Below are 12,839 nucleotides of genomic sequence, written 5' to 3' on the forward strand. Positions count from 1 at the left end.
TTCCTGTTCAGGTTGCTCTTTTAGCTCCTCTATTGTTTTGTAATAGAGCAGAGGAATAGGACAGTACTTTATTCCACTCTTCTTTAGCATGCTACCTTTAATCTATTGCTTTGCCGCCTAGTTTAGGCAATTCCACTTACAATTTCTCAATTTCCTGATCCATGGCAGGGTCCAGAAACAAGTCTCCTTTATCTGGCAGAGCCCCTAGGGAAAAGAAAAACAAACAGTCAGCAGAGTTAGGCTATTAATTCTTCAAGAAAAGTGTTCAAGGCATAGCAGCATCCAAAATCTGACCTGCAAGACAGAGAACATTTTTCCTTTCTCTTAGAGAAATGGATACAATGTTGAGGATCACAGACAGGTAAAGAATGATGATCCATTTACTGTGTCTTTCATATATGCTATAGCTGAGCTCAGACTAAACTGGAGGCAACTTCAGTAGCCCCCCCCCCCACTTCCTTCAGCCCTGAGGATTGGCAGTTTTCATTCACTGTACAAAATTAGAGTACTGTCAGGAAGATCTGACCAAACAGGCCAAAGTCTGTCAACTTTGGGCCTCTGTTCATTGCCCAGTATAGTCACCAGTACCAGATGTAATAGATGTGGTGTTGTCAGTGCCACAGCCTGAAACATGTTCTATACCACCCAGGGTTATTCATGTTTTTGTGCCCCCTGCCTTTCTTGTGGCATACGGATCTTGGGGATCAAAATACTCCATGGATTTAAGGCCTTCGCTTTCCTTGCAACTCAGGAAAGGCCTGACTTTTGCACATTGCCTATAGGAGTTAAGTGTAGATGAACTGTGCTCTAGCATTGCTTGCTGTCTGGGTGTGAGCATGAAAGGCTGGGCCAGTACTTGGGTACCCTCTCAGTCTAAGATCAACACACTCCTTTTCGCTTTAGAAACCCTATTCCAGATGAAGGGCATGATATAGTTCAGGACTGGAACAGCTGATTGATAATCCTTGCTGTTCTCTGAAAACACTGCGACCTTAGCAGAGCCAGAAAGGAAGATGGGGCTCCTAGGAAAGCCCTCCTTCCAAACTCCACGTTGTATAGGGGTCATGACAAAGAACAGCACAGAGATTGCTTACCAGAGCCTGAAGAGTACCACTGCACACCAGGGCAAAAAACCTATTTTATAATCTTTACCAACAGTACAATGAGGAATGCTCTTTCTAAGATTTTTCAGGAGACTTGGGTGCTACACTCAATACCTTTGGGAAGGGGGTTTGTATTCCATGTGGGGATGCAAATATGTTTGCTGGCTCTGTTACCTTGCTCTTACCTTGTCCCACAGAGGCAGGCTGGCAGCAGTCATCAAAACTGTAGCGATGAGCGCCTGAAAACTAGAGTAAGTTTAGACCAGAACTGATTCCCCTATTTATTTGGGCTCTGGTCTACTCCTCCTGTAAATGAGCAGTAAAGTCTGGCACTGCTAAACAGTGTCAGGAGATCCATGGAAGTGTCCCAGTCTGCTTCTTTTTGTGGGCTCAATTAAAAGAATAAACAACTAAAGCTTAACTTGTTGCAGAGTGCACAGTGAATACTATGGGGCACAAGATTTACTTGGGAGAGTTGATAAATGGCACTTGAAGAATTCACAAATCAACACTTACATTGGAGATATACTGCAGATTCCAGTCTGCCTGGCAAACTTAATGGCACTGCCCAAGCTGCTTTAATCTCTATCCCTGTTTCTCAAGAGGAGCTGCTGGCTTTGTGACACCAAAACCTCCTCTGCCTGAAACTGCTCTCACTGAAGGGTTTTAGGGAGCTTATGATCCCCTACAGACCAAAGACTATTGAAATCACCCTTCAGGAGAGATTAAAAGACACCAGGAAAAGAATCTTTTCCTTGCCAAAAACCCTACCACCTGTCACACTTGTGGTTGCTGCCCCTCCTCTGAGAGAGGCCGCAGCAGGAGGCTGGCAGAGGGCCAGAGGACTGGCCTACGTTAATGGAAACGAAAACCCACTCACTTTGTAGATGGCACAATGGGGGCTGTGGGCAGGAGTTTTTTTTCTTTTCATCTGTTTTCTTTATGCTTGACTAGAAGTGGATTTCATAGGGCAAAGGAAAAAAGGTTTTGCTTGCTGCCATCCAGGCATCACCTTCCTCCCAGTGAATACACTGCTTTCTAAGCCTGTTTTCAGAGGGGATTGCAGGGGTGTATTCATGCACTTTTGATGCATAATCTGCCCTGCCCCAGAGGAACATTAGCAGCTTAAATGGTTTGCTATAAGAAGGGGTTCACCCAGGGAAGACACTTACTTTACTATGACACACACCTGTGCAAAGAAGCAGCCCTCAGGCAAAGTACACCTTTTTGTTGAGTTTTGTCTTTGCAGTTAGGGACTGGCTGATACCCAGACCCGGAAGGAGAGGAAGAGGATACTTACCCAAAGACAGAGAATGGCCTTAATGGCCAGGTGATTTGCTGAATGGAGATGGGCTGAGTGTTTGGGAACACCCACACACACAACCCTCCCTCCCTGCTCCTGCCACTTAGATTTATCTCCTGGATACAGTCTTGTCAAACAGAAAAGCCATTTCTGCTCTTTGTAGGAGGAGGAAGAGCACAAGCAAGGCATAAGGGGGAAATATGAAACCTTGAGTGACTTATGGATGGGTTACATACTGTCTTTAGCCAATGTAACACTGCTTCTTTGCTCCAAACCAGCACAACACGGACACAAGCAGTGAGATGCTGGTTGCTAACCCTTGTGGTTCCCACAGCAGTGTGGTACAGATTTTTGTAGCAGTTTGTGTTTTATGATTGGATTTTCAGCAGGCCACAGATAGCCACAAGCAAGATCACACTGCCTCGAGGAAAGATAGAGAAGAGCTGGGGAAGACTGGGTGTTTAACCTTCCAGCCAAGGAGACAGCAGAGGCTTTCCATTAGGTGTGCCTTCTTTCCTTATAGATGAGACCAGCCATTTAAAATCTGCATGACCACAGAGAGCTAAAACAGAGGATGGCATCTCAACTCATGTAGTAAGCCTTGAGAAAGCTCTACAGCTTCAGGTAGACAGTAAGGCACAGTGTTATGTTTTTAAAGTTAATCCATCAACAAAAATATTAAAAACTTCCCCTTACTCTCTTCCTGGCAATGTAAAATGTGGGTTATAATTACAAACTAAATTCCACAGAAATACAGAATGACTGAAAACCTAGAGCTGTATCATTTAGAGAAGTCTTACCTAGGGCTCGATTGATGCCCTGATCCTTTGCAAGAGCCATAAGGAATCCATAGAAGGTCATTCTCTGCACACTACTCAGCATTTCCTTCACAAGAGCAGAAGGTGGGCAGCTAGGAAAAGAGAGATAGAGATAATCTTGTCTTCTAAATTACAGTATTTTTTCTAAGACCCAGCTCATATCAAGAAACAAACCCTTTCACTTGGTCTAACACTGTAAGGTTGCTCTGACTCAATTTAAAATGAAGAGCCGCCAGCTTGCTTATTGAGCACTGGATATGCTCCCCATTTGCAAAGCAAGATCTTTGCCTGGGGACATCCCTAGGAGCAGTCTTACCTGTCTTCATTCCAAGGACAGTAAGAAAAGCCTAGATTCACTCAGAGGCATACACATCCCAACTCTTAGCATGTTTTTTTCAAAAATTCTCTGGGAAATACTTGCTTTCAGAAGTCAATAAACTTTCATAGAAGTGTTAAGTTTGGAAAAGACTATGACAATTGAGTCCAGTGGTTAATGGAGCACCACTGTGTTCACCACTAAACCAGATCCCTAACTGCCACATTCTACACATTTTTGAACAATTTCAGCAAAGCTGCTATCACATTATTAGCAGTGATAGTCATCCAAGGGGCAAGAAAACCTCTCCAGTGAGAGCCTAAATGTGTCAGAGAACACTATTTAGGTGAGGACTAAATCAGCATATCCCCTTCTTCTACGCTGACCTTAACCCCTCATCCTGAGTTCTAAGCAGTATCTTCATGGTGATTCTTGCTCTTGACCAATACTCCTTGAAGGATTTCATGCAAAATCAAACTGCCTCATAAAGAGAAAGTGTTGAACAGTCAATGGCGTAGTGGCACCCCTGTGAGATGTGGGGGTGGGCTGGTAATTCCTCAGGCAGCAGTGGTTACCGAAGCCTGAGGACTGAGCTACTGCATGAAAGGCTGGGAATGGCTCCCCTCATAGTGCTGTGCAAAGCCTGACCTACCAGATAGGCCCACAGTACTCTTCCCATCTGAAGTTCTCAGGACATACAAGGAATGTAGAGCTTTTGTTGTTTAAAATAACAAAACAACACATCAGCTCCATGCCTAGATATCTATAGCACTGGACAGCAGTTCAGCAGTAACTTTGTGGATCACAAATCTGGATTTGGAAACCTAAAGTAGAAATCAGGTGGAACTTGTTATGAGTTATTGTCCTGAGTTATTTTCTGTTTCCAGACCATGACCTTCTAGGAGGGCATAATTTCTTGCAGGTAGTGAAAATATGATCAAAGTGTCTGTCAAAGCTGTACAGTAAAGTCTGCTGTTGCTCCATCCTCTGCTGAACTAAAGCTAGTCTTGTGCCTGGGATCTGTAGATGGAAACCAGTTCCACAGTCTGTACCAGGCTTGGGTACAGACTGACAGTGTGAACTCACCTAGTACTAAAGCTTCATACTCCATCCATCCAGTGGGCTCTTTCAACTCCCAAGAATGCAACTGCACTTGTTATTCCCCTCTAGCAAACTCAAGATGAATTTCTCCTTGATGGAAGTGTCAATGCAGAAGTGAGATGGACAGCAGAGACTCAAATCCATCTATTACTTGAAGAATCAGTTCAAACCCCATGTTTCTTTGGTCCATGAAATTGTTTCTCTCATTTGGTTAAAGCTGTTCAGCTATGACGTTTCCCTTTGTACTTTTTCAGTGAGAGCCATGTGGGAGTATCGGCTTGTTAAAAGTCCTCTTTTTCTTCACAGCTCCAACCTTATAAAGGGTCTCCAGAGACAGAGACTTCAAATTTGTACTTTAGACTCCATTCATACCTGTATTTTGATCTGTCACACAAGGACTCCAGGCACTGGTAGAAGAGAGATGCCTCTACTCCTTCAAGTGGGTTGCAGTCATTTGGGGGCTGGCGCTGCCGATGTTGCCCAGAGGATGATGTTGGCACAATCACAGTATTTGGACTCTTACCAGCCAGCAGATCTTGATAAATGGCAGCCACACTTTCCAGGAACTCTAAAAGAATAGAAAGCTATTTCAAACTCAGAGCTGTAACCATCAAAGCATCCTCCAGACCTACCATATTGTGGCTTAAATTGTTGTTCTGTGTTGTACACAGGACTAACTGGAAATAAACACAACTCTACAGCATCCTGCATGTTCAGAACAGATATTATGCATGTCCATACAGCTATTTCCATAGAAGTTGCTATCTTCTTCTTCTTAGGATGATTATGAGACGTCACTCACTCTGTTGAGAAGATTCATCCCAAGGGAGCGAAGGCTAGCTAGCACACTGATAAAACAGTGAAGCGTGAAAGCTAATGTAAAACACAAAACTGACTGGTTTGTGAAGTCTAAAATGTTTTCCTTCTCCACCTTTTGCCACTGATTAAGAACTCATCCAAGTAGGGAGCAAACTACATTGAACTGCAACAGGAAGAAAGGAAGCATGTTAGTTGGGCTTCAGGCTGTATATCAGCTTGTCCCCATGCTGCTCCAAAGTAAATATAACACAGGATCTAGAAGAAGGGCCAGGGCAGGTCAGGGCTAGAGTTGGCAGAAAGCCTCTCCCCAGGCTCCTCATACTACCCACTGTTTACTGCAGGAGTCTAATTTTAAACAAGTTTGTTTATGGATGTGGTCAGCAGTTTACGAATCTAGATTCCATGTGGAGTGGTTTGCATGTGTGTGGGTTGGTGGGAGAGTGTATGACAGGCTGTGTGTGCACTCTGCCTGCATGAACAGGACAGGGATGGGATCTCTGAGAGTGTGTACACAAGAATGAGCTTGCCAGGACTCCAGTGGCATTTAAGTTCCAAGTGAATGGAAGTGCAATGCTGTGCATGAGGTGGGTGGAGAGGAAAGTCAGGCTGTCAGCAGGCCCTGAGGCTGTGCTGAGTTTCTGCAGCTCCATGGAAATATTTGTTATATCAGAGAAAACTTTCCAAACACATTTTCTGTTCCTGACTAAGGGCATTACATGCCTGGTTCTGCCCAACTCAAAATCACCAATTTGAACGTTTTTTTACAATAAGATGTCATGGATGAAGTTGTGATATGTACAGCAGAGTTACAAGGGAAGTATATACAGAGAAATATTCAGAAAAAGATTTTTGCATTAGCGGTAACAGCAGACTCCTAACTGCTAGAAAGATGGGAACTCACAGGTTGAATCAAATCAGAAGGCCACCCAAGTTTACTCTCTGATCACAGACTATGCTCACAACAGCTTCTAGCCAGTGTTTCTGTGTATCCAAACCTGGCCCATTTTGCCTGGTCGAGGCCAATTGTGAGCTACGTCCATCAGAGGGAGCCATTTCAGTGTGAGTGGACAGAAATCCACGAGCTTTATTTTAGAAAGTGCTGTGTGCCAGAAGATGAGAAAGTAGCACGCTAGCCAGTGCTTGGGAGCATATCTAATATCTGTTCGCCCTCTTTTTGTCCTGAATGATTCTCATTCCTCAATCACAATTTAGAGGGGCTAGGGCGACAGGATGATGTATATTAAAGCAGTCTCCCCGTAGAGGATAAGCACCTGAATGCTCATCCAAGTTTCTCCACCTTGTCTCCTGAAGTTTAAAAATACCTTGGGATTTTACAGATGTATATGTGTGGTGAGCATGAGGAAATACCCACACACAAACCAATATTACTTGATTCGTACTTTTCCTGCCAAGAATTTTAGAAGTATCCTATCTAGTTAAAATACAGATTGAGGAAGTGGGATAGAATACAATAAATGATCAACAATATGAAGACTGTTCATATGGATTATCTATTCCATTTGCTTTCCAACTAGGGGGTCTCAAATCAAACAAAAGAGGTGGGTCTTCACAGGACATGTGCCAAACCTGTGCAATTCTTCATCAAAAGGTGTGGAGGTTACAATTTTATGTGATTTCAAGGGGAGGCTAGAGAAGTTCTTGGGAGTGGAGTCCACTGAGGTTTCCTAAACCCATGGGAATTATACCCAGTTCAGAAACTCTCTGAGCTGAAACCAGATCATAGTTGAGCAAATATGAACGGGAAGAATTATATCAATTTGTCCAGCTACTTTTCCTTTAAAGGCACCAGCTGGTGGGTTTTTCCTATGCTATATCCAGCAGGATTGAATAATTTCCTTAAAGAAAGGGAAAAATGAACTCCTAGTAAAAGCTAATTGTTAGCTGTTAACATAGTGTAGATAAAGCTGGAAATTCATGTCTCAAGGCCAAGACAAATAAATTCATCAGACATAGCAGTTGCGGGTGTGTCATTATTCACAATTTGGAATCTCCTCATTAAGTCTCCTAATCTCTTGACATCTGTGATGCTTTTCATCAGTAGAGTCCATTAGCTATATATTTTCTGTAAAAAAACCCATATCCTTTCAAGTTTCAAAAACTGGGAAGCTGTAAAGTTGTAATGCTACAAATGGGAGAAGTCAACAGCTTCCCGGAATTTACCTGAGTAGTAGAACTGGATCTGGAAAGCAAAGAGGAAATCAGAAAAAGACATCAGGCAATCCATTGCATCATCCATCAGCACAATCCTATGACAAGATGAGAGAAACAGTTTAGCATCTACAAAAAACCTAAAGTCTGTAACCATGAACCCCAGACCCTGAGAAAGTGCAGCCAGGGAACTATGCACAATTGAGGATTGCCAGTGGCCCAATATAAGAAGTTAGGAGAGAGAAATGGGAACACCCATTGTGGCATGGATTGGACACCCTAATGTCAATTGAAGGCAGCTTAAGAATCTGAAGCAAGGACAAGATCCTGAATGTCAACCACACACTTCAGCTACAGTGTGAACAGAGCAGTGTGACATTCAAAGCCTGGTCGACAAGATGGAACAAACACTGGTACAAAAACTGCAAGGCTGGTTTACATGGTTTTACAGAATTGTAGAATATCCTGAGGTTGGAAGGGATCAACAAGGATCATCAAAGTCCAGCTTCTGACTACATGTGACTACAGGACAGTTACACAAGTAGTAAACTGGTGCAAGCAGAATGAGACTCATGCTATTCCTCTGTATATCAGACGTCATCAAACTGGGACATATTTCAGAACAGTTGCAATTCACCATCTATACTTAAACAAATGCTACTTGACTACAGAGGAAATAACATTGCACCAACATTCAGCTTCCTAACTGCACTTTGTGAACACCCTATCCTCCCTTCCATATAAAAGAATCAGTCTCTTTTCATATTAGGTCTATTATTTGATTATCAAGTCAAATGTCGTGGCAACTGAAGACTTCCTGGGCCAGGGACAGTCTTTGTCCCTGCTAAGTTGTAGGTGAATGTAGGGAGCTACATGCATCCCTATTTTGAAGCACATTTCTTGAATACGTAAAATACCAGCCACAGGTCATAAACACGAAATATAAGTGATAGCAAAGTCCAGCTCTTCCTTTAAGGGAAAAAACTGTGGATTTCAGGGCAAAAATTAAAACAAAAACAATACTCTGGTTATTGCCACCACTGCCTAAGGATAAAAAGGTCAGTCTCTGAAGAGTGGGGAAAATCAAATTCATCTAATCAATGACAGCTTAGACTGAAAACAGAAGAAAATACTCCAATTTGATGGGGAAAAACCCAGAGTATTAAGGCAATGCTAAAGAAAGGCAATTGGTGTTTTCAACTGCATCTAGGTCTACTGAACCTGTACAGTCAGCATCTGGCATACTGTGCCATATGGGGATTGTCAGTTCATTACAGCCAAAGTATGGCTTATCCAATAGGACCCTTTTGAACACAGGGCCAGATGCAATCTGCACACCAACTCCTGCAGCATCAATTGTCTAAACACATTGCTGGAGAAACACTATTCTGTCTCATGTAAAAGACTCCAGGGAGCTGTGTGGGAGGCTGACCTAGAAGAACATAGGATCTTGCAAGACTTCCCTGCCACTCAGACCAGTTCTGTTCACTGTGGCAAAATCAAACATGTAGAGCAGCTTGAATTAATTATCTCAAAGAAGAAAGACTGGGGCTAAGAGGGTCCCCAGGAGAAAAGCCAGTATTTAAAACAAAACCCTTTGAAGATGTCAAAGTGCTTCTGATTTATTTATTACATTCCAGAAGCCTCCTCTCCTCCTGTCTAAAGAAGCAGTAGCTTCAGTTCTTAATTCTCACTAATAAGCATGTTACTGAGATTGTCAGTGGCCACATCAAGGAAATGACTTTGAAGCTGGCAGGCAGAGCATCTTCATCTCTCAGGCAAAACTGCTCAGCCACTGGCATTTCCAACCACTATTTAAGCACTGGAAATGCAATTGGCCACATCACTGATGAGCTGCACTCCCTCCTTTGAAATGATGGTCTGTCTCCCTGATACCCTCAAAGCACCAAAGCTCTAAGATGCAGGAAAACAACAGTGGAGAGTGGTTTTACATATTTCTTATGCAGAGAGACAATATTACATCACCTTCCTAACAAGAAACCCATTTCACTTGTTAAATCTAAAATTCTGGTCAATGGCACTGCTCTGCAGCACCAAGTTCCAGCCTCTTACTTGGAGGAGAGCATGAGAAAGTACACCGAAGTATGAGAATTTACTGGACAGTTTTTGCTGTTAAAGACAGCAAGGAGCCTTTGAGGAAGCCTGTACAGCACATATGTGACAGAGGAGCATCTAAATAGAAGCAGGTGCACTCTGGTGCTGGGTTACTCACTCCGCTTGGCCAGGGGTTTGCACGCCGGAAATGTTGAGAATCTTTAAATCCAATACAATCATTTATGAGGAGATTGACTGCAGCTGGCAATTCCCCCACATAGCCAGCTGATTAAGCACTCAAGGAAGCTGAGAGAGCATCATATGCAACATATCTGCACCTCTTTCTTGAAGTATTTGGCAAGAAAAACCTAGCTATGGACTGTAACCTAGAAAACAGGACCAAAATTGATGGCAAAATCTGAAAGTATGAACTGCAACTCAAAAGAGTTCATCAGGTATCTTGTATTTCAAGGGAATTTTTTTTCTTGTCCAAATTAGACTTTAAATCCTGAGGCTACAGATTTATTTAAAGTTAGTCGTTGGCACTCAGTGAATAATGAAAATCAAGGAGGAACTTTGGAAAGGACTGAAGAAAAATGCCTACACTTGACGCATCGTGGTAGAGGGTATAGTGGCTTTTCAGGGTTCAAGTGGGTTTGGTTGGCAGGAAAGCCTTGCTATTGTGCCAGTGGGGAAATTTTATGGTCTCCTGATTGTGGTTAAAATCTCAGAAATCCAGTTTAGACAGGATGTTCCCAGGAAAAGCTCTGGACCAGGCAAGTTGCAAGGACTTTTACCATTTTCTGCCATTAAAGACACAATCTGTCTTAAAGCCAGGCTGGCTCAAATGAGTTTTCAGAGACTTGGTTTATTTACTGAGACATGGAGGCAAAAATAAGCAAAATATACAAAACAGTCTGCACTCTTAGGCAATCTTTTAACAGCACAAGTACTGAATTGCAAGCCCCAGTTCCATTAGTACTGATCAGTGCAACATGAGCTCACACACCAAATAAAACAGCATAGGACCTGTGAACTACGGAGCTGTCACTACTCAAATGTGGGCAGTGAGTTCCTTGTGCTTCTCTTACAATAGAAAAATCAGTGCTCAGGTACAGATCTTAAAATCATGGCATCAAATCAGAAAAAAATCCTTCAGTTTCTGTCCTGCAATTTCAAGATTCAGAAAGCTTAAAGGTGTCTCTGAAGATCAAAGTTATCTCTGTAGATTAAAGTCTTTAATCTGCTAATGCCTATAACAATTTTAAAAAAGAAAATCCAAGAAATCTCACAGACACAGATATCCTAGTTCATTTTTTGGGTATAACTTCTGGGCCAGGAATAGGAAAATAGAGCTCTCTGATGTTGCATGAATAAAATCTATATTGTTGTAGCCTCCATTCTAATATTCTGACATATCCTGATCTTGGTCCTATTGTTTGTTATCAGAGCATAGCAACAGCTCCTGCATGAGTGGACTGCACCCTGCTGTGAGATCATCTCAGTCATGCAGCACTAAGGCTAGAGCTATGGCTGCCCTATTCCCAGCAGTACCAATGCAGGTCCTGGCTGTGTCACTGAATGTTGTGGCTACTCCCACTGCTACTTTATTTAGTTCTTTTCCTAAGAAAATTAGCAACAAAACTGTTGGGGGCATGCAGACTGAAGAAGGAACAATGTCTCTAGGTTTGCATGCAATACTCATGTTTTGCAAAGACTAGGTCAACTGGTGCTGTAAGAAAGTCTGCAGAGCTCACCCTTCTAACAGGCAGAGACCAAGGAGGACAATGGGAAGTATAGACCAGAAAAAGGACAAGAGAGTGAGCAACAGTTGTAAGCAAAGGGAAAAATGGTTTGGAAATATGACAAAGATTTATTAAAATTGTTCAATTAGATTAGCTTGTTACAGAGCTAGCAATGTGCAACTAAATCTCTAGCCAGACAAAAGTAAGAGTGAGATCACCCCCACCTGAGCTTGTGTGCCTCTGACAGAGATCTCGTATCTCTCCAGCACCTGCTCCCAAAGCCAGCTTGTCTGTCTCTATGACACATGCACAACAGTGCAGCCGGCCCTTGAATGGGGCCTCTAGTTTACAGAAGCCTTGTGGACTAAATTCCTTGACACAAACATCACAACATGTGTAGATACGCTGAAGTCTCCTTCATTGCATGCACCATCACAAATTCCTGCTCAGTTCAGCTGGAGCCCTATGAAATACACACCAGCACATGGGGCTGGTGCTTGTATACCTCCATGGAAGGAAGCAGCAGATAGATCTCTGCTATGAGGCTAGTGTTCTTTCTTAGTCTGGCACTGGGGGACAAGCAACTGAACAGATGTGTGTACTTATTAAATTTTTCATATCAGATAGTTAATAATCAGCTGCCTGGGTTGGACTGGAATCAGCAAGCACCATCAGTAAAATACTACATATCAAATTATCAATGCCCTGAGCCAACTATCAGCTTTTTGCCTTGTCTAGATTAAAATAAAATTTCAAACAGATTAGCTGCCATATTCTTACCATACTTTAAAACACTGGCAATCTTTCAGAGGTTAGTGTGTTTAAATGTGATCAACCATAGAAGCTGGGGCAAGGGGGAACACATTTTAGAATGGTAAACACTATTTGAAATCGAGTTTAAAAAACATGTCAGTTAAAAACATATTGGCTAACATTCTTTTATCTGCAACTCATCTGAACATAGAGCCAATAGCAGCATTCTGCACTGATATTTCAGTCTTTGTATATCTTAAATATATACTGTTTCACACTTCTAGAGAAACACCCTGTTCTTAACCTCAAAAGACGGTGTCTCTTCCCCAAAACCTTAAAAGCTGAAGGACCTTGTTCCTACCTTTACCCACAGGTCTAGTGCCTAAGTCCACACATGTAGGACTAATCTTGCCTTTAAAGAGAGAATGAGGACTCACCTAGCTGCTTTCTGAGTGAGTTCCATTGGGAAGTCAGGGCAGAGCAACTGCAGCAGGCAGTGGTATTCCTGTGCTGTCAGCAAATCTGCAGGAAAAGAGAGGTGAGAACATTGTAATTCTTTTATAGGCTGTTCCCTCCCCTCGCTTCCTCTCTAGGAAAAAAGCCTCCTATTCCCTTTACTTGTAATTCAAGTAGTTTGAGTATTAAAGACAACATAAC

General features: G+C 42.6%; 1 protein-coding gene across 4 annotated transcripts in view; it reads right to left on the reverse strand.

Annotated features, from left to right (window-relative positions):
• CSTPP1 (centriolar satellite-associated tubulin polyglutamylase complex regulator 1) overlaps nt 1-12,839 on the reverse strand; it is a 79,038-nt gene that overhangs the window by 1,835 nt on the left and 64,364 nt on the right. For all 4 annotated transcript variants that reach the window (XM_085581772.1, XM_085581773.1, XM_021533346.4 and 1 more), the window contains 5 exons: nt 12,620-12,704; nt 7,642-7,727; nt 5,014-5,209; nt 3,207-3,316; nt 141-204 (listed from right to left, as the gene is read on the reverse strand). In XM_085581772.1, coding sequence (XP_085437898.1) covers nt 141-204; nt 3,207-3,316; nt 5,014-5,209; nt 7,642-7,727; nt 12,620-12,704 — 541 coding nt within the window. The remainder of the gene's footprint in view (nt 1-140; nt 205-3,206; nt 3,317-5,013; nt 5,210-7,641; nt 7,728-12,619; nt 12,705-12,839) is intronic.

Source organism: Lonchura striata, chromosome 5 (assembly GCF_050655825.1).
Source record: "Lonchura striata isolate lonStrDom1 chromosome 5, ASM5065582v1, whole genome shotgun sequence".
NCBI classification, from domain to species: domain Eukaryota; kingdom Metazoa; phylum Chordata; class Aves; order Passeriformes; family Estrildidae; genus Lonchura; species Lonchura striata.